Source organism: Hirundo rustica, chromosome 5 (genome assembly GCF_015227805.2).
Source record: "Hirundo rustica isolate bHirRus1 chromosome 5, bHirRus1.pri.v3, whole genome shotgun sequence".
Taxonomy (NCBI): Eukaryota; Metazoa; Chordata; class Aves; order Passeriformes; family Hirundinidae; genus Hirundo; species Hirundo rustica.
This window is the reverse complement of record NC_053454.1, coordinates 4,931,604-4,957,017: the sequence shown is the minus strand read 5'-3', so window position 1 is coordinate 4,957,017 and position 25,414 is coordinate 4,931,604. Positions and strand designations below refer to the sequence as shown.

The 25,414-nt window shown below is 48.3% G+C and overlaps 2 protein-coding genes and 1 long non-coding RNA gene across 9 annotated transcripts; 1 reads left to right on the top strand and 2 right to left on the bottom strand.

The window, feature by feature from the left end:
- Positions 1-1,385: 1,385 nt before the first annotated feature.
- FABP1 (fatty acid binding protein 1) lies at positions 1,386-4,366 on the bottom strand. The gene is made up of 4 exons (XM_040065294.1): positions 4,287-4,366; positions 3,092-3,264; positions 1,980-2,072; positions 1,386-1,436 (listed from the first exon to the last, which is right to left on the bottom strand). The coding sequence occupies exons 1-4, from the start codon at positions 4,351-4,353 to the stop codon at positions 1,386-1,388; spliced, it is 384 nt and encodes a 127-aa protein (XP_039921228.1). The 5' UTR covers positions 4,354-4,366.
- A 5,782-nt stretch (positions 4,367-10,148) lies between these two features.
- On the bottom strand, positions 10,149-14,609 carry LOC120753450 (uncharacterized). The gene is made up of 3 exons (XR_005701101.2): positions 14,211-14,609; positions 12,354-12,528; positions 10,149-11,299 (listed from the first exon to the last, which is right to left on the bottom strand). It is a non-coding gene; the product is annotated as an uncharacterized LOC120753450 (long non-coding RNA).
- On the top strand, positions 14,389-23,032 carry THNSL2 (threonine synthase like 2). Of its 7 annotated transcripts, none has more exons than XM_040065687.2 (9): positions 14,389-14,515; positions 15,181-15,405; positions 16,047-16,241; positions 16,491-16,643; positions 17,297-17,527; positions 18,377-18,525; positions 21,201-21,326; positions 22,255-22,394; positions 22,518-23,032. In XM_040065687.2, exons 2-9 carry the CDS (start codon positions 15,183-15,185, stop codon positions 22,768-22,770), a joined length of 1,470 nt encoding a protein of 489 aa, XP_039921621.1. In that variant the 5' UTR covers positions 14,389-14,515; positions 15,181-15,182; the 3' UTR covers positions 22,771-23,032. The 7 variants fall into 7 exon arrangements, with proteins under 7 accessions (XP_039921621.1, XP_039921622.1, XP_039921618.1 ...); XM_040065688.2 differs by having other exon boundaries at positions 14,421-14,515; positions 15,178-15,405; XM_040065684.2 differs by lacking the exon at positions 14,389-14,515 and adding an exon at positions 14,552-14,630.
- Positions 23,033-25,414: the final 2,382 nt, after the last annotated feature.

Below are 25,414 nucleotides of genomic sequence, written 5' to 3'. Positions count from 1 at the left end.
TTGCTCGTCTTTAGGGTGAGTTGGGGCTCTGATCCCTTAAAACACCTGCCTTTAAGCTTAAGTGTTTAATCAATTTTGTGCTGAGAAAAAAAGGATAGTCCATAGATCAGCTACCAATGGACTGCCAGCAGAACTAAGCAGAAGTCTAATGGCTAAAGTCAGGTTTCTAGATAAAAAAATATATATATTTGTTGTCTGCCCATATGTCTCAAAATCCAACTGATTTCCTGCCACTTCCAGTGGCAGCCAGGAGAGGAACAGGTTTATTCAAGAATCTCCTACCTGCTCCTCAGAACAATGACAAGAAAACAAAACCAGGGCTTTTCCTCTTTGACATTTCCCAGTGATTTTGCTGATGTTTCTCCAGATCTGAGTTCACTAAAGACCAACATCTGCTTTTTAGGCACTGTATAGCTAAGCCCTTCCATTTGTCTGTGAGGTCCCTCTGCTGCCCTGTGTAACAATCCATATTGGCTCAGTTCTTGGCATGAGGATCAGTGTTGATCTGTGATATGAAAACCTTTCCTGAGCAGAGAGGAGTCCTGGCACCAGTCTTGGAAATGGGAGAGAAGAGGGAAGAGTCTCCCTTCCTGTGTGCAGCAGAAAACCACATCTCCATTTGGCCTGAAGTGCCAAGAAAGAATAAAGGAGATGGCTTTGGTGCTCAAGCAAAGTTTTGATTTGGGTCAACAACCAGCCCATCTCCTGCCAGGAGAGAAAACCTGTATTTCACCCTGGAAGGAGTGTTTGATTCCAGTTCAACCCAATTTATCAGGTGCAGCTTGGGGTGAAACACACAATGGATACTTGAAGGCAGTTGTGACCCTCCTGCAGATGGGGAGGAGATGGGGACAGGGTGGCCAGAGCCCATAGGGTTGGATCCTACTGCAGAGGTGTGAGGATGAAGGCAGCAGCTGGTAGCCTGTGCTGATTTCTTTCCCAAGGCTGCTTTCTAAACAGGATCCATCTAAACCAAATTCTTTGGCCCTGCTGGTCACTCTGATCACATTGGCCATGTCTGTAAGGAAAGGGAACAGAGCCCTTTTCCTGCTCAGTGCTTCCCAGCCCAGATCAGCCATGGGTGCAGGACCCACCGGGGCATTCCCAGCAGGATGCTGGCACCTGTCCCCAGGAAAGAGCTGGAAGAACACTGATGTGCATGTGTCACTCAGTGGTTCTGAGCCTGTGCCCTGCCTCAACTCATTCCCCAACATGAGCACACCCTTAGCTCAGTTTGTTGCCAAATTTCTGCCACTGCTTCCATGAGCTTTGGAGGCTTGTGTCTATTTATAGTAGCAGTGAAGAGGCTGATGACAATGAAGAGGCTTCAATAAAAATTTTATTTTACTGGACACATTTTACACAGTAAAATATGTGTAAGATGTCTAGATCCTCTTGCTGACTCTCTTGAGGGTGACATCACCCACGGTCATTGTCTGAAAAAGAAATGGAAAGTGTCAGCTTTTTATGAATTTGTAGTATCATTGAAGATCTCAAGTTGGAAGGCACACATAAGGATCATCATGGTATTTAGCTCCAAACTGTAATTAGACCTGGTCTTGCAAATCAAAACAGGATTGATCCCCAGTCTATCTCTTTTAAACTGAATTTTTAAAGCTTTGGATTTCTTCATGAGTACCCCAAAGCAGGTAGGGATAAGCTGGCATCCCTCAGCTGGGATCAGTTTGCCTCACCCTTCTTTTCTAGGAATGCCAAGTCCTGGCACATATCTATTCCTCAGGGTAGGTAAGAACATGCCCTCATTACCCAAAACTTTGATGAGTTGCTCCTAAACTGGGATCTTAAAATGTACTTTCTGGATCACACTCTAATGAGAAACTGCCTTCAGTTTCTGGTTGCAGAGCCTGTGTGCAAGCATGTGCTCTGCTCCAGCACCTCCCAGTGCCTCTGTACCTTCCTAGGGCAGGCCCCTGGGGGCAGCTCTGTTATTCCAGCCACCACAGCCCTTCTACACTTACGTAGGTGATGGTGTCTCCGTTGAGCTCTGTGACGGAGTTCATCCCTTTCGCCTGTGCGACCAGTTTGTTGTTACCCTCCATCTGCACAACAACCTGGTGGAAGACAGAAGCATCCATGTTATTGCTGGAGACCACCTCGACCCCTGCATTTTGTTCTTCCCTTGCTGTAGCAGGAGGGGACTGCAGAGCTACCTGAGCTGCACATTTAAAAAGGCTACAGACAGCACCAGCACCCCCAGGGCAGCTGTCACTGATCAATGAAATTAATCAAATAAATAAGACAGCAAAGCCCATTTCTGTGTATCTGTCTTGCCCAGCTATAAGATATGTTCTTTTCCTCCTGAGCTGCTGATGTACAGAGGCTAAAACTCTTCTAATAACTGCTTCTCCCTGGTTTGTGGCAGAGGGTGTGCAGTGATGCTGGAATCGTGACACAGCTGGTACAGCTCTCAGAGCCCCATCCACAGGGCATTTCTTTAGTGGTCATCCCTCCTGCTTTCAAAAGTCCCTGCAATTCCATCTTCTCCCGAGGCAGAGATGAGAGGCAGTATTCGCCAGCGGTGTTGCCTTGACATTGTGTCATTGGAAACTGATGTCCAGGAGCAGGAGCCGACCCAAGTTCAAGGGTGGTAACTCCCCACCTTGCCAAATCATCTCACCCAGGGTAACCTGAAGCAGTGGGAAAAGCTAGCAGAGAAGCTAACAGCTACTGGGACTTAAAAGCAGAGATTTATTGGTTTATGATTCATTGTCTGATTTTTCTACATTACCTTTGAGTCAACACAAAGCAGAGGTATGTTTTGTGTTGCAACATGACACAAAGTCAATCCTTTTCCACCTCAAATCTTTCAGAACTCTTCCTGTCAAAATTTTTTACCAAAGCATCTCTATCCCCCTTTTCCAATTGGGATACTAAAACATTGGCTTCTAGTGTTTTCCAAAGTGACTATTAAAATGGATATAGAAATGCAAAGCTTCTTCAGCAGGAAGCGCAGTACATTAATTAATACCTGTGGTATGGTCAGTCCCTTTGCCCAGAGGGAATGGTTGGAAAGGAAATTTAATATCCCTGAGCCCCCACAGCCCTGGCAGAGGAGGGGCTGCTCACTCACCTTCACTTTCTCTCCATTCATCAGCTCTATCTCACTCTCCTCCCCGATGGTGAACTGGTTTTTTATCACTTTGGAGCCAGTGGTCACAGTCATTGAGAAGTTTTTCCCATCCTGCACAATTTCTGAGATGCTCTTGAGGTCCTTGCCCTTCTGGATCTGGTCCTCAGGGAGCCCTGCCCAGGAACAAGAGACATTGAGTGAACAGTGGAGCCATCTGAGGGCAGATTGCTGCCGCTGAACAAATCAGTGTAGCAGGATTTGGGGACCTAGAGTTGGGAACATTTCTATTCCAGTGTGGAAAAACCCTGCAATGATGATGCTTCCTCAAGAGCCATATGTCCCTGAGTCTGACAGGGAGGAAGATCAATACTGTCATCCTGAGTTTTGTGTGGGAACTGGACATGTCCCATGTCTCGCTGACCTGACTGGGAGCAGAAACATCACCTCTCTAAGGATACATCCTGCTTTCCTTCCTTCACTGACAGGCAAGGAAAAATGGATTAAGTCAAGACAGAATAAAGGAACAAAGCAGGTTTTTTAATGAGATTCAGGGTTCCTCAGAACCAGCTTATAAAATCTTCTCCCAAAGCCTGAAGGTGATCTGACAGGTAGAGCCCTTCTGGCACATAACTGTGCAGAAATAGTGCAAAGCCCCCTGGATCCCTGCAGGACCACATTCCCTGTCACAGACACAGGTGAAAATCTATCAGAAACATTCATCATTTAGCATTTAAACAACACTGACTATTTTTCTGATGAATGGTGGGATGTGAGGCTTGGCAGCTTCGCAGCACAGTGGCTGAGCAATGTCCTGCTTGCCCTCAAATTTCACAGGCTGATGGAGCAGATCTGCAGTGCCCTTAAGCCACCAAGGTCCTGCTGGCTTATCACATGTGTGCAGGACTCAGCCACACTGGCCAGTGGCTGCAGAACCTGCCAGGACTGACTTCCTGCAAGCCATAAAACTTGACCCATCATCTCTTGGCCCCGCACCACAGCCAGAGAGATGCTTTCTCTTCTATTCTGAGGTCACATCTCCACAAAAATACATTTAAAATCCCAATAATTACAAGGTGACAGGCAGAAATAGGAACATCTCAGAGATGTCTCAATCTACATCATCAGCACAGTTGGCTCCCAAAAATAAGTGGGATCTGCAGAGACAAAGCAGCACGTAGCACACGCAGGCACTTACCGATGGCTCTCATGAAGGGCTCAAAGTTTTCCTGGGACTGGAGCTCGTATTTTCCAGTGAAGCTCATGGTGGAAAGGCTCTCTGTGCTCCTAACACAAGAGAAGGTGCCTTGCTAGTTAGCAGAGCTTGGTTTTATATCATCCTTCTGCCTTAAAAGTTGGCCAGAGGTAAAATGATGTAATTGGTTTATGGGCATGTTCAAACATTAACGTAAAAGTGGGCAATGGTCAGTGATAAATTGCTCTACATTTTACAGACTGCAATTTACAACGTGGGGGCAGGGAAAACCCCATAAAATATATTTATGGAGGTGGCAATGTGGCATCCATAAACAAATGATGAAAAAAAAAAAAAAAAGTGCAAAGAGCTGCATTATCACGGGAAGGAGCCAAATCATCTAATCAATTTGCAGTCTGGAAGCATGTGTCTGGAGGAGGACAATGTGGTGACTGAGTGTCCCCTGGAGCTGACACTGGGGGGTTTCTGCCCACTGGCATGTGCATGGCAGGTCTTTCGCAGGCAGAATAGTGGCTGCACACTGGCAGGGACTGACTCGCTCACAGACCTGTGCTGGTGGGCTTTGCTGTAACCCAGATGTAGCAGCAGCACAAAGCCATCGCTGTTCCCTAAGAAAAATACTCAAATCAACTCCTGCCCTTGCACTGGCCCACCTGAAGACTGCAGTTTGTATCAGGCTCCAGCTCTACGGTCCTGTGTGGATAAAGAGCTGGTGTCATTAGGGATCTACCAAACTGCCATCTCCTCTCCCCAGAGGAGCCACAGTCACTCATGCACTGAAGAAACATTTCAGCCCTTAGAGCTGCAATTCTCCCAAGTGCCACATCAGAAGAAGGGCCAGCAGCAACCTCCCTCCAAAGCAGGACTCCAAGCTGGCCTCCTCTTTCAGTTCTGTCCCTTTGGCTGAACATCCCAGATTGCTTTATGGCATCTGAGCATCCATCCTCTGGGTCTGGACTCCCAGGCTTGGCTTCTTGCCTTAATGAATTCCTTCTCCCTCCCAAAGTCAGCTCACATTTTTGTCCTTTTTTTTGAAGTGAAATCATGTGTAAGAATGAAAAAGACCTATCTCCTTCTGATTTGGAGATGCTGTCAGAGCCTTCTGTTGCTGTCTGTCTGGCTGCTGCTGCCCCAGCCCCACTCTCCGTGCTGCAGTAATGAGCCTCATTTTCTGGTTAATTAGTACAGGCAGCATCTGCCAGATGAGGAATGAGAGGGAAAACCTTGGCTGCTGGAACAGACAGTTGATGAAGTTGGCTGGGAGTGGGGGAAATCTGTAGGGACATCATCCCTGAGCACCATGGATGGAGCCAGGCAGGTTCAGAGAGCATTCCTGGAGGGGCTTGACTCAGCAATTTCTCCAAACAGCTTTTCGGCTCTTTTTCCATTTTATTCCCTCAGGAATGATGCTGTGTTAGGAACTGCCTGCCTCAGGTGAATAACCTGGTGTCACACGGGGCTGTGCTGGCATGTCCCTTTTCAGTGTCCTCTTCATGGGGACAGTGGTGACTGACCTCTTTTGCTGTGTCCTGGCAGCAGCCTGAGCTGGAAGACCCCTGCCTCCTGTCAGCCCATGTTCTCTGGCCATGAGCCACCTGGAAGCACATGTGTGCTGCCTACATTTTCATGCCCTGGACCTCCAGCTGTCCCTCCAGGCAATTCAGGTCCCTCCTCTTTGCATGATGGGGAGGGAGATTAGGCTTGAAAAAACTGCAGAGTTCCCAGGCCCACAGTGCCCATGGAAACTAAGGTCCTAAGGGCTGGATATCACAAATCAAACCTTAAAAGAGGAATATAATTGTCCAGGACTCACTTGGTAACTGGGCAGAGTTCTTTCCATTCACAGAAATGGATAACTCATGAGGGAATTCACCCTGTTTGGAACCCAAGTTGTTTTCTGTAGGTACCCTCTCCTCCTCAGCTTACTGTGAATAGCTGTAGCATATCTGCGCTCTTAATTTGCTATTGCTTAAGTGAAGACTATGGATCACTGTCAGAAAATTTGGAAATGTGGCTAACTGATTTTTGATCCATGAACAAAAATAAAACATCTTTGTGTTCTGTTGGGCACAACATTATTTTATTTTCTTTAGCAAAGAAAAGCAGTTTGTATTAAAGAAAGGAGAAATGCTTATTGAATGAAATTTGGCCAAGGTAATTATTATCTAGCCAGGCCTGCTAAGCAAATGGCAGGTGAGATAAACTTAATCTCAATAGCAAAGTTCAGAATACTTGTACCTGTCCCTAACAGAATATGACATCTTTTAAAATATCATATAATTTTAACTTTCCAGGGCCAAGAGAACGCACCTGATTTGCATTAACATGAGGCCATGTCAATTGATAATTTGATTAAAGTAAATCCATACCCTAAAACTTGAATCAGGTTTGTATAAAGAGAAAAGGCATAGATCATTTTCAAAAGTCATTGAGGAAGCTACATCTTGAGGGAACTCAGCAGGTACTTCTGTCTTTAAGTTGCTTCAAAAATAAATCAGAAGGTCTTGGAAGCTTGTCAAGGAAAACAACAACAACAACAAAGATTGAAGACTCTTTATTTCTGCTTCTTATACCTGCATCAGAGATAGGGACACGCAGAATTTCTCAGGCAAGAATATCACCAGTGGATCAGCCATGGTTTTGGCCAAATTTTAAATCCCACCTTCTCTGTCTCCCTGGGAACTCATCCTTGGTCTCCAACCTCCACCTCTTAAAGGAGAGGTGCTCAACCCAAAACCTCCCAAACTGCAATTTGTGGCTGGTGCCTCATGTTATAACATCTACAATCAAGAAGAGTTTGGCTCTATCACCTCTGCAGCTGCCTCTGGAGCAGTTGCATCCTTTTATGACATCCCCTCAACCCTTCCCTGGGATTTCTGAGTTCAGCTCTCACTTTCACTCAGTGTCTGGGAAGCCACCCTCCTACCTGCACTCCTTCTTGATGAGTTGGACACTATGTCCAGATTTTGAGGTTTAAGGCTCCTACAGGAAAAAAAAAAGAAAAAAAAAAAAAGAAAAAAAAAAAAATCTTTGCCACCTCCAGTTCAAACTGAAATTCGTAATTAAATTCTAAACTACAAAAATGACTTTACAGCCAAAGCAATGTATGGGGAGAGGCACTTTCCTGTAGCCCAGGGGAGGGTCCCTGGCAGCCTTGTGGAGGTCTGGGCATGTCTTCATGCATCTCTCCTCTATCACCTCACTCACTGCTCTTATCTATCCCACCAGTGACCCCCCAGACTTCCATGGGCCCAGCACCTCAGTGCTTTGGGAAGCTGGGGCCAGGCTCTACACTAGGATTTTCTTGGCCCAAATGTGAAAGGCTACAAGCCAGGACCTTTGATGATTCAGTCCTGGATTTTTCTAGTGCAGGTCCAGTTGAACACCCTAAAACCCCTGGCCATATTTTTTTTTTAAGCTTGGTCACAAGCTTGCCAGTCACAGATCCCCAGGTGGGCTCCCCTCTGTCTCAACCTATAGTATTGTTGGGTAATTCTATTTCTGCTGCCCTTGAACCTGGGAACTTGGTCTGCTGCCAGGTTTTCACATCTCTGGTACGATTATTTTGAACCTTGAGGAACAAAGGTTTCTTCATCAGGCCACATGGCTGCATTGCTTTGAAAGGCTGGATGGGATGGAGAAGATGCTCCTGCTTCCCTGAGCTCTCCACCCCTCTTGGTTTTCTTTGTGCTGTGTTACCAAGACAGCATTGAGATTAAATACAGCACCCTTCCCAGATTTTTCTCTTTTTAAAATGCCCTTGGCAGTCTGCTGAGATTCCTGCCTCCAAGCTGCGGATGTGCAAGCACCATTTCATATAGGTTTAGATTAGATATGTCATTATCAGAGCCCTGATTAGAATGCCAAAAGCACTAGTTTGTGCAGAGAACTGCTGCTTGATAAAGTTTTCCATCGATGCTGATATTCAGAGAAGGGCAGCCCTCAGCCCTTGTCATCTTATTGCAAAGGTACCAAAGGGGGCAAAGGGTTGGTGTTACTTCTTCAAGGTCAAGGCAGCTAAAAGCAGTTTAGCTCTGCTTATCAATAATCACCTGGGGAGCAGAGCTTACAGAAGAGTTGGACTTTGCTGCTGGGATCTTGGATTAGGGTAGGAATTAAGATGCTGGCTCTGCCACCCACTCCCCATTTTCTTGCCTCCAACATCTGTGGTGTAGTGCTGTGGCCTCTCTCCAGGCACAGGGACCCCTCTGCTTATGCCCTCAGAGGATGTGTATTGTCCTTGCAGCTCAGCCTTTGGTGGGATGAAGCTGCCCTCCATCCCACAGCCAAGCTCATGGAGTCAGGGTAAAGGACTGAAAATGGTGCTAATTGCTTAAGGAATTAGTTTGTGCCAGGGCAAGGAAAGAAAATGTTGGGAAAGAAATAGAGCCATTAGCAGTCAATGTTCTTGAGTGAGGAAGATCTGGAAGACACCCACAAAGCAGAGCCAGTGAAGATCTAACCAATGGTGCATCTGACCCCACCACACATCTGCAGTGCAAATGTCTCCCTCTGATCCAGGCACACGAAGAGCCCCTGATACACAATTGGGAAAAGGAAACCTTCATCTGAGCAAGTGCAGGAGATTGGCGTGTTGGCATGGAAAGGGCAGCAGCCTCCAAGTGCCCACAGGTGAACTCCAGTCCTGGAGGGACACTTGGCTGTCACTGTGGACCAGTACTCACCCGTCCAGCTGTGCTCCCCTTCATCCTGATTTATCAAGCACAGTGCCTCACTCAGCACTCCTCACAAAGGGTTACAGCTGATCACTCAAGGAGAGCATCTCGAGGCCAGACAAGCATGGGGAGGAGCCTGTTCCTGTCTCTCCCTGAGATGAATACATAACCACAATATATATATAAAATGAAGGAAAGTCCAGGCAATAACTCCTAAGACCTTCCCTAGCAGACAGTGCTCCTTGGCTGGGGAAAGCAATGAGCCAAGAGTGATGCACCAGCCAGAGGGTCAGTGCTGAGGCAGGACACACCTGCGAGGAGGGCAGAGAACTGCATGGAATCCAACAGCAACTGAGTTTTCACCAGGTTCAAAGCCACAGAGGTGCTCCATGGAAACAACCATGGTGCCAGAAAGACCAAAGCTGTGGACAAAGCCCAGGATTGGCACTGTCCATGTCCCACTTGGTCCTGTTGTGTTTTTACAGTCAAAGTGCCTCCCGGAGCACAGGTACCCCCTCTTTGCACATTATGGAGCCTGACTTTCCCAAGGTCACCAGGAGAAGATGATAAAGCATCTTTCTTGTCCAGTCCCTAACTGGGGGTTGTAGAGCCCATATGCCATGGGATTGCAGATTTTGATTAAAAATGTGGCTCAGGGCTATAATGTAAACTTCAGCATGGTAGAACCAGATTGCACAACCTTCTCCAGGTAACAGCTTCTCCAATATGCCACTTGGGAAGCCAGAGCTGCACAATTCCTTGAGCTCCCTTTCTGCTCTGCCTTTATGCACTTTGGCCAACAAGACTCAAACAGCAACACAGATGTCTTTGACCTGGTTGTGAAACACCTTGCTCTGAGGAAAGAACATTGCACCTTGATGTGGGGAAAGGGCTGATGTGCTGGCACCTCCTTGCCCTGCAAAATCACCAGAGGTGGAAAAGCCTGTATGAGCACACTTACAGGCAAGAGGAGGTGATCCATGTGGAAGTTCTCCCTCATGACATCTGAAATACTGGCAATTTAGATTAGATTTAAAAAGTAGGGGAAAGTGTCAGCGTGAAGCACAAAGAAATCACACGCAGACAAGAGATTTCTGCAGAGGTTCTTCTGATCCAGCTTCCAGCTGAAAAGGTGGAGAGAAGAGACCCCTTTGTTTATTCTTTTACTTTTATACATTTGTGGGTCTAGCAGAAGATTGGCTTTTTGGGGTTTCCACCCCTCAGCCTCAGTGGCCAGACGAATTGTCAGTTACAATTGTTTTCAGGTTAGAAATATGCAAACAAAGGACAAAGAATGAAAAACAAAAGATTTGTTTATATTACTTCTGTGGGAAAGGTAGAAAAACTGCTCTAATGTTCTACAGTAACTAAAAGATCTGACTCCATTTATGAAAATCAAAAGGCGAGTAAAGAAACTCAGAAAAACCAGGGTAACAGGAAAGAGCCACCTTTGCTGTAACAAAGATGCAGCTTTGTACAGTTTTGTTTATTTGCAGTCATATAATTATGTCTTATATCTCCTTGACAGGAGACTCAAAGAAATAATTCTGGGTGCATGTTTGCCTGTGCAGCTGCAAACATTCTGAAAACTTCTTTTGCTCCCTTCCTAGTGTAGGTTCTGAGCCTGATTAAGGTGTGGATCTATCTCTGAGAAGGCAGAACTGAAATACTTTGACTTCTGGCCAGACCTTGCAGTTTCTACATGGAATCTCCCTGTTTTCCCTGTGAATGTTCACACTTTTGTACATGAGAGGGCAGGGGCCAGTAACTTCAACAACCCCCAGTGATAAGCTCCTATGATTTTTCTCAGCCCCTGGGAAGTACTTTGTACAGGGTAATAAATGGCATTGTAAAATCCCAAATATCCTGGTCACTGCCCTTCTGGGCCTGCTGGGTGTTGTCTGGGTCACTTACAAGTCTGAAAACTTTTGTTTGTGTGCATTTTTCAGACCCCAGACAGCTTGTGGGCAGAGACAGGACTGGGAGATACGGGGACATTTTTGTGCTGCTCAGGGTTTTTTAATTAAATTTGGTGGTTTTTGGACTTGGATGAGAGTTGGGGTCCTTTCTGTGTGCCCTTTTCTGAGTGTCTCACTGGGGACAGGAGAGATCTTGCTGAAAAGAAGGTGATAAAATCCCAGGATGGGTTTCTTTGGGGAGAAGATGGGTGAACACGAAGAACCTCCTTCCCACCCTGGATCAGCTTTGTATCCAACACTCCTGCCGCGGATCACCGCCCGTGCTTCCTTTTCTTCAGCTCCAAAACTTTGGAGATGTGTTTCCCAGACACCTTTTGCTGGAATAGCTGGGTGGAGGGACCTGTGGGAGGGTGGAAAAGGCTGGATGAGATGAGGGAAAGGGATGTGCATCGCCTCCAGGATGCCGGGACACAAGGCACTGCCGCCATCTAGTGATGTGGGACTCGCCGGTGGCTCCGGCAGAGCCGCTGCTCCACGGCGCTCCTGGGGATGCTCTGCCGGGGACCCCGAGCCAACGTGCCTCCGGTGCTTGGGACATGCAGAGGGGCCCACTTTGCTGGAGAAGATGAAAAAGCTGCTCAGAAAACACGAAGCTGAGAGAGCACGATTGCTGTGCTTCACTTTGAGTGCTGCAACGCTGGGGGCTGAGACAGGAAATTTTAGGGGGATTTGCGCAGGGAAATAGATGAAATTTTGCTGTTATACATGTCTTTCTGCTTCCTCAGTCCTCGACACGCTTTGGGATACCTTTGGAAGGTGGAGAGGCTGAGGAAATTCTACCTGGAGGGATGAAAAATTATTAAAAAAAACCCAAAAAACCAACCCATTGGTAAAGTCTGATTGCAGCCTTATCTGGGGTTTACAAATACAGGTGATTCCTGACATATGAGTCCAGAGACCACGAACTACTCAGGAAAGGGCAAAGTGGAATTGCAAATCCCAGCAAGAATATGAAGGTGCTGAGTAAGACCAGGTTAATTAGAGGCTATTACATTTTCCAGCTCTTCATCTGTTGCTGTAGTAGATGAGTCCTGACAGGCAGCTTGGACACACTCCTCCACTCCTTTTCTTAAAAATTCAAAATAATATCAAAGAATCATAGAATGAATCATGGAATCACAGAATGGCTTGGGTTGGAAGGGACCTGAAAAATCAACTGGTCCCAACTTCCCTGCCAGGGGCAGGGACACCTTTCACTGGATCAGGCTGCTCAGAGCCCCACCCAAAATGAAATGCCACTCTAAACCTGAGTGCATGGAAATCACAGGGCTGAGCATGGGAAAGCCTCTCCAAGTAAACGGCACTGCCATCCTCTTCTGTGTCCCAGGCTGTGTTCTGTGCCCACGTGTGACTGCCACATCAGCAGTCACTGCACCCCAGAATTAACCACTGACCTTGTTAGTGAGGGTTATCACTGCTGATAGAGCCAGGGCAGAGCTGTGGCAACAGCCTCTTTGCAAATGCAGAGCAGCAGCTATCCTGGTGCAATTTTTTTTTTTTTCCCAGGGCTCCTGAATCCCAGAGGGATGTAATGCTGAAGGCATCATCAATCTCTTTGTAAGCTCTCCACTTGGAAAAAAAAAAAAAATTAGATGCATTAATAGAGTCATTTCACACAGGTAAAACACATATTGAAAGAATTAGCCATATGGTAAGTGAATTCCCAAAGGCATAAGGTCCCATGCTGGCAGGAATAGGTGAGGTCTCATTGAAGTGTGCTGGGTGACTCTTGCAAAGATGTACATTGGTGATATTAAATATTTGCATCAGTAATAAAAACTATCAGCTTGTGCAGTCCTTCCTATGGATTTGACCCTGTCCTTGCTCTAGCCTGAATTTGAGCTGAGCTCTAAGTGTGCTCTGCCTCTGCATGAGCAAGGAAGGAAAATCCTGAATTCACCTTGGCACACTATCATGAGAAAGGGAAGAGGTTAGAACAGAGGAGGCAAACCTCATATCCTGCAGCGTTTGTTAGTTCCTTTAGTTCTAATATTTCACTGTTTTGTCCAGAGATACTATTTGCAGGTTTTTTGGTCAGCTACCACTGGAGCATGTTGAGGAGCTGAGACTCTGTTTTGGAGATATCAGCCACTCCCCTCAGCATCCAAGTAAACCTGGGGGCTTCCAGTGACTCCAGGGATGGTGATGGGGAGGTTTCACCAGGGATTGAAGCCTGAAGAACAAGGTCCAGCCTTGCTGTTTTATCCAGAACCTTCTGAAAAGACCTGGACCCACATCTGGAATGGGGACAGACCTCCATTACAGGGTGAACACCCCACTGCATGCCAGTGGGCCACAAGGATGTGGTGACTACAGGTACGGGGAGGACTGTGGGGTCACAGCAGGTTTGGATGGCTCAGGCTTCATCTTTGCAATGTCATGAGGAATACTGAGCACAGAGATGGTGGGGAGATGCAGGCTGGTTGGTAATACAATCTGTATAATTATAGATAAGTAGATTCCTTCCTAGCTGATTTCCTAGACGTATGTTCTGCTCTGCCCCACTGTTCGAGCTCAGATATATTATTAAAAAGCTTCTGTTTGCTTCCTGCTCTGCCACAGCTGCCCTGTTCAACCTTGACAACACCATTCACAGGCAGCTCTGTCCAGAGCCTGAAATTTACCTACTGCCTCTACCTGAAGAGCCTGCAGAAAGAGTCTTTGGGATGTTGGGTGTGGAAAATTCATTTTCCACACCAGTGTCCAGGGCAGTGACTGGACCACTCTCTACCAGAGACTTTTCTCTTTGCTCCAGTTAGAACCATAAGACTAATGAGAGAGAGATGACGTATTTAGGGTCAGACTCCAGTGCTTTGGCAGTGATGTGTCTCTTGCAGCAGACGTGGGCTCCGTGGCTCAGAGCAGGCTGTTATCAGCCATCCTTTGTACCTCTGCTCCTGCCTGCCTGGGCTAAAATCCTTCTGCTTTTTCCAGCACTGAGCTGTGCCCTGGGTTTGTACAGCCACCGGTCCTGTGCTGACCTTGCCCTTCTAAAAACCCTGCTTGTGTTAAAATTAAAAGCAGCAAAAGGATGCACAGCCCTTCCCTGCATAGAGCTGGATTTTTTTTTTTTTTTTGCACAACATGTCTCCTCTCTCTTGTGCCTCGCTTTCCTCGTTGATGTGACAGGGCTGTTGAGAGAGAGGCTGAGCTGAGTTCCAGACTGATTGTGCTTGCCAGGGACTTCAGAGGTTTCCTGACCCAAACCCTTCTTTAAGCAGCTTCAACCTCAAGTTTAAATCCAAACTCACGCATTAGTCGGGTGTCTCCACGTTTCCCCAGTCGAAATTTTAGCGTCTCCAGGGCTATACGAGAGACCACAAGGTCTCCATGCCCTGTGCCCGATCACTCTCAGCTTAAAAACTCTCCTAATATTTAACCAGGTTTCCCCCTCGCTGCAGCTGGCACCCGCTGCTCCTTGTCCCGACTCCTGGCAGCAGCAGAAGCAGCCGAGCCCCGTTTTCCCCCGGCATTCCCATTCCCAGGCTTGCTGCAGGCCGTCTCTGCGCCGTGGCACCGGGAACACCGGCGGCTGGCAGCGAGGGACGAGTTTTCCGTGAGCACAAGTGCAAAGGGTGGCCGGGCAGGGAGCGGTGGCCGCGGCTGGTTCGGCCGCTTCCCCGCGCTGTGGAGCCGCGCTGAGGGGCGGCGGCCCCGGCCCGGGGCCTGAGGTGGGCACAGCCGCGGGCTGCCGGCGCCAGGGGGAGCGGCGGCCGCTCGGGGCATTGGCGCCGATCCGGGGGAATTTAGCTCAGCCCTTCCTACGCTGCGTCAAATCCTGTCCTTAGTTTAACCCCTTTGGACAAAATCAGCCTGCTCTAAAAGCATAGTGTGTTTTTTTGGTGGTTTTTTTTTTTCCTTTAACTTTAAAGTTCCAGCTTTTGCAAACAGCCCACAAAGGGACATGACGCGCTTCTGCTGCGACTTCTGCGCCGTCAGGGCTTTTCCTCACGGGGGAAGCGTCTCCACGGGCAGGGTGGAGGGAAAGCGGGATAAGGAGGCTTCAAGCTTGGCACAAAGCCCAGGCAGCCTTTCCACCCCCTGCAGAACTCCCTGACCCTGCTTGCTCCAGCTTCCTTGTGGGAGGAGGTGGTTTGTTCCCTGGGCAGTTCTGCCTGCCCACAGGGCAGGTTTTGGAGGGAGTTGTTTTGGGATGAGGGCCTGTTCCTGGTGTGGGGGTGCCTTGGGTTGGTGGCAGTGATTGTGATGCCTCCCCAGCAGCCATGGAGTATGTCAGCACACGGGGAGGCACCAGGGCCGTGGACTTCGAGGGAGCCCTTTTCTCTGGCTATGCACCCGATGGGGGCCTCTTCATGCCCCAGCACATCCCCTCGCTGGACAGGGACACCCTGCAAAGGTGGAGCAGCCTTTCCTACCCTGAGCTGGTGAAGGAGCTGTGCTCCCTCTTCATCCCGGCCACGCTGGTCCCACGGAATGCACTCAACGGTGAGCTGAGTGGGGAGCTGCTCGCAGGGATGTGCACAAGGATTTGAGGGGTTCGGATGTGTCTGCCTGCCTTTCCTCCACCCTCTTCACAGCCCTCAAGAGGAAGGAGCCTGCTGCTCCATTGCCTGGCTCCTTTCTGTAGCCTCTTCTCCTCTGTCACCTTGCTGGCACTAGTGGAAAAAGTGTCCCCTGTGTATAAACAGGGGTTCTGGTGACAGCAACAAGTTGATGTTGTGGCCCTGCACCCTCCAGGGCTTTCTGCTGCTTCACACTTGCCTTGACATCTGGTTTTTTAATGTTTCTAACACTTATGAGCTCTCTTTTCCACCAGAGGGCAGCTGCAACCTCTGTTTCAATCGCACATTGGTATAAAACTCAGGTTTCCGGTATTTTATGTTTTAATACAGTTTTCTGATTGTGTGGCATGTCCCCTGGGATTACTTAGAACGGAGTTATCAAACATTGTGAAGCTGGGCTGGTTCATGCCTAATAATCACAAATAAATTGTTGGACATCTGTCACTGCACCAGCAACTGAGAGCCTTTGGTTGTGCAGGGTGGTATCCAGGAGCACGAAGAGCACAGATGCAGGAATCCATGAGTCAGAAAAACACTCCTCTAATTGAACCATTTTCCCTCTAGAGCTGATCAACAGGGCCTTCAGCAGATTCAGACACAAGAATGTTGTGCATCTGTCCAGGCTGAAAGAGGGGCTGAACATTTTGGAGCTCTGGCATGGTGTTACATATGCATTTAAGGACCTGTCCTTGTCCTGCACAGGACAGTTTTTACAGTATTTCTTGGAGAAAAAGCAGAAGCATGTCAATATTCTGGTGGGTGAGTATGACTTCTTGGAGGTAAGATTCTTGGGCAGGCCTTTACCTTGAGAGCCATCATCCTATAGCCCTCCCCAAAGATGCCCCAGGACGGTATTGCCTCGTAATCTCCAGGCAATGCCAAGGTGGCTGCTCTGGCCAAAAGCATCTCATGGAGCATCTCTGCATCTTTGTCTTAAAGTGTGGTGATGCAGGTCTGATTGACACTGCAATTTTTTGCTTTTCTTGGTGCTTTCTCACTTTGAGACAGGGACTTCAGGGGACACAGGGAGCTCAGCCATCGAGAGCGTGAGAGGGCAGAAGAACGTGGACATCTTTGTTCTGCTGCCCAAGGGGTTCTGCACGCAGATACAGGAACTTCAGATGACCACTGTCATTGAAGACAACGTCCATGTCTTTGCTGGTTGGCACTGCTGTTTGGACTGTCCGCTTTATGTCCCTGCTGTGTCAAAACCTTGACCCTAAAAGTCTGAGAGGGCTGCTCAGCGGGATTTGCAGCTTTAGCAGCTGCAACCAGCCAGGTCATTGCTGTCATCATGCCCAGACATATGGCTAACAGGAGACAACATCCCCAGTTTGGCATTCAAGCAGTTCCTTTTCTCCTGGCCACAGATCAGAGCTGCCTCCATGCATGTGGTTGCTGTTTGGCTGAACTAAATTCAGCACCGTTTTTTGGTCACTAAAAGGATTTGGAGCTGTCTCCATGGATTGGCATCACCACTGGCTACTTGAGCTGCTTGAGTTCCCATGGACTCCTCTGCTCAGTCAAGTCTCACCTTGGCATCTCACCAGAGGACGCAGCATTTGCCTTCCTGGCAAGTTGATGTCTGGTAGAAGCAAGAGCCCAGAGTGCTGTGTCTGCAGAAACCACCTGACATCCACAGGGTGCCACTCAGGCCCTGGTTCACACAGCCCTCAGGGCAGATGGGCAACTCAGGACTCTCCTGGCCACAGCAAACCCCAGAGCTTGACAGCAACCCTATTTCTGTGCAGAAATACCTCATGCCTGATGCACTGCTGCTGGCAGATCTAATCTTTCCTTTCTCCTTTTGACAGCTCATGGGAACAGCGATGAAATCGATGAGCCGATCAAGGAACTGTTTGCCGATGTGGACTTTGTTGGAAAATACCACCTGATGAGCTTGAATTCCGTCAACTGGTCCAGGATTATGGTGCAGATCGCTCACTACTTCTATGCTTACTTTCAGTGCGCCCCATCCCTGGATATCACCCCGCTGCCAATGGTGGAAATTGTTGTGCCAACAGGAGGAGGAGGAAATATCACGGGTAAAGGGGAAAAAAAGATGGGTTAGATAAGAGGGAGAGAATGCTGTGATCTATGGACCAAAAGCACTTTGCAGATACTGGGTATTGCTATTTATTAAAACACCCACTCTCTGGTAGGATTTCTTCAGAACCACTTATATTTTATTACTCATGTATGGTTATTACTCAATTTAGGTGTCACTGATGATTTGCAAGGTGCAGAAAAACCCAAACCACCCTTTGATGATGACTGTAACTATCTTGAAGATGGGCACGTTAGGAGAGGACAGAATGTGTTTGATGCAGAAAAGAGGGAAAACGCTGTGGCTCTGATTTCTTAAGTGAGACATTAACAGAGGTGTGGTCCTGCCTGGTCCTCTCTGGTTTGCATGGTAATGCATGGTCAGGAGAACCACTCTTAATTGCATAATTTGGCCTTCTAAATGAGAGTCCATGAATTGCCTTAGTCCCAAAATAGGTGTAGAACTGTTTTATGAAAGCAATAAAGGATTTTATATATTCACTGCTCTCCCAGCCTGCCCATCAGAGAGGCAGAAGCTCAAAATCTTTATCTCTCCTGCTTGCCTGGCAGCTGTCTGAACTCTCAGTCCCCTGCCTATACACCAGCAAAAGTGGAGATGAGCCAGGGTCTGTGTTCAGTGGCAAGTGGAGCTTTGCATCCCTGGATTTTATAATCTGTGCTCTACTGAACCACTGAAGTCAGATATCTCGGAGTCCACTATGGAATATCATTTGTGTCTGCTTCTGAACGAGCTGCTCCATCAATTTGTACAATGACTTCTTTGCTAAATCTCCTTCAAATGTTTCTTCATCAAGCACTCATGCATTTTTTTCACTTACTTTCCCTAGCTGGCTGCATTGCCCAGAAAATGGGTCTCCCAATTCGACTTACTACAGTGGTGAACAGCAATGACATCATTCATAGGACTGTTCAACACGGGGATTTCTCACTGGCAGAGAGCGTGAAGGCTACGTTAGCATCAGCCATGGATATCCAGGTATGTAGTGAACTGGCCAAAATGCAAAAATAGAAAATATTGTTATTGTTTTGGGTTTTTTTTAATCTTGTACTGTGTTCTGCCTGTAAAATTCTGCCACTTGATGATGCATTAGGAGGTGTGACTCATATTAACCATTTATGCTACAGACTGCTGTGCTGAGATGGATCAAACACCTGCTCCCTCACTTTTCAGGGCCTGATTTTCTGATCTTCGTTGTTGAGTGCTGGGTTTCCAGGCGTTCATTCTGTGCAAGCTTAGCAGACAGGAACATTTCCACAACATGTGACAACTAGAGAACTAAAAATGCCATCGTGTCTTAAGGGTTTTGTTTTTGAAAAGCTCCACACAGGGCAGGATGAGAGACCAGAAGGAGGTAGAGAAGTCCATAAGAAATGCCTCGTTCATGGCCGCCTGCAGCTTGCTCAGAGCAAAACAAGTCCCAGCAGGCAGGGAAAGGCCTCAGAAAGAAAAGTCATGGAGGTACAGAAACCAAACACCTGGAAGCAAATACCTCTCCTTTCATTCCCACCCTGGGATCCTCAGGGATTGGATCTGCTTCCAAACAAGTGATCAAAGTGGGAAACCTTTGGTGTTGTATCTCTGTGGCCTTAAGCTACCTGGATTTTCCAAAAGCTGTTCAAACACACTGGGAGGACCTGGGTGTCTGGAGGGACTGCCATGCTTTGCAGTCACTAACTCGCTATGTCCGTGTTTTGAGGCTGTACTCTGCAGCTTGGCTTTCCCCCTGAGCCAGGAGCTTGTGGGGCTCCTCAGAGCTCCAAGGGTAACTGGGCTCCTCTCACAGCCCCTCTCCCTTCAGTAGCACTGGTCAGCAAGTGGCAGACTTTGGGATCTTGGGGGCAGAGAGTCAGGTGAGGAGATTTCCTGAGATTCCTGAGGAGCTGGATGAGTTGCCCCCTCTGCACATTCCCCTCTACAGCTGCACGGGAGGTAATTGTTCAGCTCACATCTGAAGCATCCATGCAAATATTTCCATAGCTAAAGAGAGCATTTGTTCTGAAGGGGAATTCAGGAGGTCTCTGTTTGGGACCTGTTTAAAGCAGGTTCAGCCTTGAGGTCAGGTGGGATTGCTCAAGGCTTTGTCCATTTGGGTGTTGGAAACCTTCAAAGATGGAGAATGCACAGCCTCTTTAGGCTGCTGCTTCTGCAGACTAAAGTAAAGCAGAGAAAACTTTCCTGTTAGACGCTGCCTGAAGAGCTGAAGGTGAAGCAGAAAGTCTGGTGTGGATGAGCCTTGCAAGGAGCAATCCCAGGACAATCCCAGCAGATGCTGTGTCTTTGCAGCCAGGCAGGGGCTGTTCTCTGTCTCTGAGGTCAGGAAGAACCACACAGCTCTTATCAACACTCCAGAAATTTGTTCCCAGCATCATCTGCCTTCCAAACTAGGCCCCAACATTCTCTTGGAGGTCTCTGGTGGTGTGGGCCAGAAGCAAAAGCCTTACTTAGATGGTAGGGTTGGTACTTGCACCAGTGCCCTGGCCCAGTTCAACTTAATGGTGTCAACATAGTGTTCTGTAATGGAAACCATAAGGCTGGTGGGAATGGAGGGTGAAGGGGAAATGTGGGAAATATGTGGGAAGGATGTGGGGACAGCAGAAAGAAGGACAGGAGAAAGGATGTCAGGAGCACAGTGTTGGAGGCACCTCCAGGAGCAGGTCATGGAAGTCTAGGCATGCCGGCCTGTATCTTCTCAGGACAGCCTAAAACAGGGGACAGCCTAGAGCAAAGGGCAGGCTACACCCAGACTAGACTGAAGATTAGAGGCTGGAGGCTCTGGGAGACGATGGTGGGAAGATGGAGAACAGAACTGGGGCCATAAGACACCCAGATAAGGACACAAAAGGCTGAGTAAGTCCTGATGACTCGACAAGGTAGGACAGGATGGAGTGACAAAAGGTGACAGGCGCTGTCAGCTGCTAGAAGTTATGAAGAGTTTATCCAAACCCATCTCTTGAACCCAGGAGGTGAGATGAGGACTCTGTAAGTTGATGCCCCTTGTCCTGTCTGTCCCTACAAGGTATCTCGGCCAAACCACCTGGATGAATATTTCTTGGTGCTGGTAAATGTGCAGGAATGAGGCAGGGCAGAGAGGTCGGTTTGGGACCCTCCTGTATGGTCTTGCACAGAGTTCTACTGCAGTGTTGCAAGGCTGATTGCTACACAGCCATATAGGCCAGTCAGGCCCTATATGTGCCCTGTAAGTTTGTGGAGATTATCAGCCAGCCCTGCAGCGAGCTGGGTGTCTCATTAAGTCACGCAGGAGCTGGGTGACTCACAGCAGCATCTGCAGCACTGAGTAAACAGCTGGATATTTCTGGTTCTCCAGTACACAGTGTGTTATTAACCTGGGCTCATCATAGCGATGGTACAGATGTGGTCATGCTGTTGATTCACCAGTCATCCCTTCATTTTCTGTTTTAATCTGATGGTCACTGTCAGACTGCTCTGACAGGTCAGAGGTTCAAAAGACATTGTGTTCCCAAAGACCTGTCCTGGGATGTAGGTGAGCAAAGGGAAGACAAAAAGCCCACCCTGGCTTCCACCAAGAAAAACACAGCGGTAGGACCTCAGCCCTGATGAGACATCAGAGAATCCACAGGGATGCTTCCCCCCTGGTTTGAATTTCCTCACCTATTGCCTTGTTATCACAGGAGCCTTACAATGTGGAGAGGATCCTTTGGCTGCTCTCAGGCTCTGACAGTCACCTGATAAAAACTCTGATGGAGCAATTCAACATCTCTAAAAGGCTGAAGCTGCCAGAGGATTTGCACAGAAAGGTCAGTTCCTCACACAACGTTGTGCCTGTGTGTGTAAGATTATTGCTACCAGGTATTCCCAATTCATTTTCAGAAGGAAAAAAAAAAAAAAAATCATATCATAGAATATGCAACCAAAAAATTTAAGTGTGAGGCCAGAAGTTTTGTATCAATGTGTGTCCATGGAGATACTAAAACCCTTTTTTTTTTTTTTTTTTTTTTTTTTTTAAGAATGCTCTTTCTTCTTCACAAAACTAACTTTAAAATTTCCTGAATTTATTTAGGTAGCATATGAATTTGGCCCATCCTTGCCCATGCACTGAGACATCATACAGTGGGTGCTGGCACAAATTGGGTGTTTGGGAGTGGGTCTGCTGAGTTTGGTGCAATTCAGCCTTGCTTTTACAGCAAAGGGAAGCACAAACACAAAGCAGAGAGAGGTACAAGAGCAGACCAAAGATTTGAGTTGTGAGAGGGCCAGGTGCAAGATCCTGCCTTTTTCTGTCCCAATTTCAGATGTATTCTCCCTCACAGAGCAGCCTTTGCCCAGTGCCCCCTCCTGCTTGTGCTGCAGAAAGACAAATACTAAACAATTTTATTATAAAAAGCAAGAAGAGCTGTTACACTGAGGTGGGTTTTACAAGTCCTCAGAAACTCCCTCAGAGCATGGAAATAGCAGTGCAGAGGTGAGGAGCTGAGTCCTGTCTCCTGCCCACCCATACTTGCAGCACCTGTGGATGGAAACCCCTTGCCCGCACTCCATCCCTGTGTTTTTTTCCAGCAGTGCCTCATCCCCTAGCTGCAGCAGCAACCCCTTTTCCTTCAGTGTCTGGGGGAACCCATCCTCCAGTCTCTCGAGTTTTCACCTGCTGTGCTGAGTGCCTGTGGCACAAACCCAGCTGGGAACACGTTGGGTGGTGTCCTGTGGAAACCTCTCTGTTTCCCACAGCTCTCCAAGGCTCTGGGATCATGCTCAGCCTCTGACCAGGACATTGTGGGAGCCATGCGGCGCTGCTGGGAGGAGAACCAGTACCTGCTGTGCCCCCACTCTGCTGTGGCTGCTCACTACCACTACTCACAGCCACACAGGTAAGGAGAGCTGTGGTCAGGAGCATTAGGGACTGCAGCATCACTATCCCCTTGCTCCTGCAGCATCTCCAGCTCCCTGCTCGCTCACACCGTAAGTTTTCTTTGCTTATTTTTCCTTTCCAGCATCCCCCGGTGTTGCTTGGCTCCAGCCTCTGCAGCCAAATTTCAGGATGCCCTTCTCCGAGCTGGCCTGGTTCCCCAGATCCCTCCTGAAATCACTGCCCTGACAGCAATGGAGACCAGGTGCACTCCCCTGCAGCGGGGACAGGACTGGGCACGGGTGCTCCGGGGCCGGATTGAAGCTGTGGCACAGCAGTGGGAGGCACAGGCGGGTCAGTCTGCACCCCAGGGCAGGGGGGGATCACTGGGCAGGTAGCCACACAGGCCTGACTACTGGGCACAACTGGACAATGCCTCAGTGGGCTCATTCTCCATTCCCAGAAAAGCTCTGTCTTATGCTGGGAGTCTCCATGCAATGATTTATTAGCAAGAATGCACTTCCCTGTTGAATTACATGGACTATCTCATAACATTTTCAGTAAAGAGTTGGATTATATGGACAATTTCATCATATTTTCAGTAAAGAGCACTGCAATTGTATCTCCATTTTCCTAATAAATCATAGCAGCTGATTGAAATTCTGAGTAAACCTGGCTGTTCTATCATTACAGGCTGTTACAGAAAGCTGCCTTAGCACTACCCACAGCTGCCTGCTTCTTGTGCTTTATCCAGTGATTCTGGCTCTGTGCTGGGATGTTCAGCCCAGCAATCCCAATAGCACCCAAGATACTCAATAGGAAGCACATGCAAGAGTGGAGCAGATCCACTATACCCATCCCTGTAATTTAAGCAGTGCCAGAGATGGTTCCCAGCCATTGAAACTTGCTCTATGATACTGTTAAATAGCAGATGTTTTCCCTGGACATGCTCATCTTAAAGAGCTACTTTCCAGTGCTGTATCTCACAGCTTTTGGTCCTAGTCCTGCTTCAGACTCTTCCCAGGCAACTTCCACTGTAACAAGCAGGAAATGGGAAATTCCCTTTATCTTCTGCCTGAAACTTCAGGTCTTTCGATACCACGTTCTCATCATATACATATAAGTATATAAATACCTTGTGTGGGAGCTGCCTCCACAAGTCGTGCATCTGGCAGGAATCTCTTGTGCCTAAAAAAGGGGGAAGAAAAATAGGAATAATTATACCAGGGGGGAAAAATCCCCCTTTGCCATCAAAAAAATTCCCCCTTTGACATCAAAGGAAGTCCTGTAATGGGAGGATTAATTTGAAGGTTTAGTGGCATTTAACAGGGTAAAAGTAAATTCTGTGAAGTGATTCAGCTCGGGATGTTGCAGAACGTGCGGGAAGAGTGGGAAGCTTGGCCTGGGCTGCAAGCTGCCTTGCTGGCACCCAGGCAGCCTTTTCCTTGGCTCCCTCCAGCACAGCTGGCCCCGTGCCACCTCCTTCCATCCCACTGAAACCCTGCAGGAGAGGAGGGACCTGTGCCTCCTCCAGGGTGGGGGCTGAGGCTGCCCCATCCCAATTAACAGGGATGAGGGAAAAAACTTAGCTGAGAATGATGTAAAAACCACAGCACTTGGATGTTTTTGATGCTAACAGCTCTACTTGCATGGATTGAGCAGCTGGGAGGTGGGGTCCAGGAATGATGTTTCGTGAGGCCATTCATTCACCCTTCATTAAGAGCCAAACCAGAAAAATACCTCTTTTTTAAGCAACAGCTTCATCCTCACAAATAACCCTTCCCCAAAAGATGTCTTTGCAGTGGGTGGTGCAGGACGTTTCTCTCTCGAAACTTCCCGATCCCATTTGACCCCCATGATCAGCTTCCCCTTTCACTGATGCAGATGTTATGTTCATTGGACCTCACTGCCCTTGACAGCTGCCTCCCCAAATCTTGCAGTTCTCAGCCAGTTCTTGCGGCTGCCCAGTTGCGATTTAGCCCTTGATCATAGCTTGAGACACCCTGTGAGAGGGGAGATGCCTGAAATTGCACCCAGTTCTGCACCCAAGTGAGAGGTTGCAAACCTGGCTGGCAAGACCCCAACCCCTCACTGGGGAACACTGTGAAGGAGGGGGTGAGTGGGGCTGGACTTGCAGCCCGCCAAAATCCTGGTGTGTTTTGCAAGCAGAGAGTGTGACGAATACATTCCATGCTCCCATCCCAGTGCCCTCAAGCAGTAGGATGAGTAAAGGGTCCAGCCTCATAGCAGGGTGAAAAGGAGTTTAATTCTCAACCATCCCTGAGGATAGCCTTATGGAGTGAGGATGCTACTAGGTCTCCCCCACCCCAAATCAGACTGTTTTTGGGGCAGGACACTATGAAACTTTTCTCTGCAATCTCTGGAGCAGTAGAACAGCGGGAAAAGCCTGTTCCATGCCTGGAGCCAAGGCAGAGGGAGCACAGACAGGCTTGGCTTGCAGTGGGGCTGTGCTCCCACAGGGGCCAATGCACAGCCACGTGTGCCAGCCCGGTGCCTGGGATGTGGGAATGAACCTGGCCCCATGGGCGTGCTGTGTCCCACCACCTGCTCGGGGACCGTGGCATCCTTGGCCACTCTCACACTGGGAGCTCCCACTCAGTCTCCAGAACTTAGCTGCGTGCTCATCCTTGGGTCTCTGGCTGAGAGGGAAGGTCAGCCTGGTTTGATGGAAAGATGGAAAATGGAGAGAGGAAAGTCACACAAAAAGTGGTACTTCCTCACCCAACACTGCTGGGTGGCTGCAGGCTCTGTAAGCTTCACATGTTCCCAGGGTTAATATTTTAGCCCTGTGCCTTCCAGAGCAGATCACAAACCCAGGACATGCTTGTCAAGTAATTAATTTCATACGTCAACTGCTCTTGCTTTTCCCCAGCAAAAATTCCAGTTTCAGGTCCCTGACCCGAAGCATGTCTGACACATGATCACAGAGACAGTGATGCCCACAAACTGGTGACCATACTCCATGGGGACACAGTATTCCCCCACTGAGGGACATGGCTGGGACATGTTCCCAACTCCTAT

Coding starts and splice junctions, on each gene's coding strand:
- FABP1 (XM_040065294.1), bottom strand. CDS start 4,353: ATGAGCTTCACTGGAAAATACGAGCTCCAGTCCCAGGAAAACTTTGAG. Junction 2,073..3,091: donor TGAATGGAGAGAAAGTGAAG/GTGAGTGAGCAG, acceptor GTCTTCCACCAG/GTTGTTGTGCAGATGGAGGG. Junction 1,437..1,979: donor ACGGAGACACCATCACCTAC/GTAAGTGTAGAA, acceptor TTTCTTTTTCAG/ACAATGACCGTGGGTGATGT.
- THNSL2 (XM_040065687.2), top strand. CDS start 15,183: ATGGAGTATGTCAGCACACGGGGAGGCACCAGGGCCGTGGACTTCGAG. Junction 15,406..16,046: donor CCCACGGAATGCACTCAACG/GTGAGCTGAGTG, acceptor TTTTCCCTCTAG/AGCTGATCAACAGGGCCTTC. Junction 16,242..16,490: donor GCATGTCAATATTCTGGTGG/GTGAGTATGACT, acceptor ACTTTGAGACAG/GGACTTCAGGGGACACAGGG.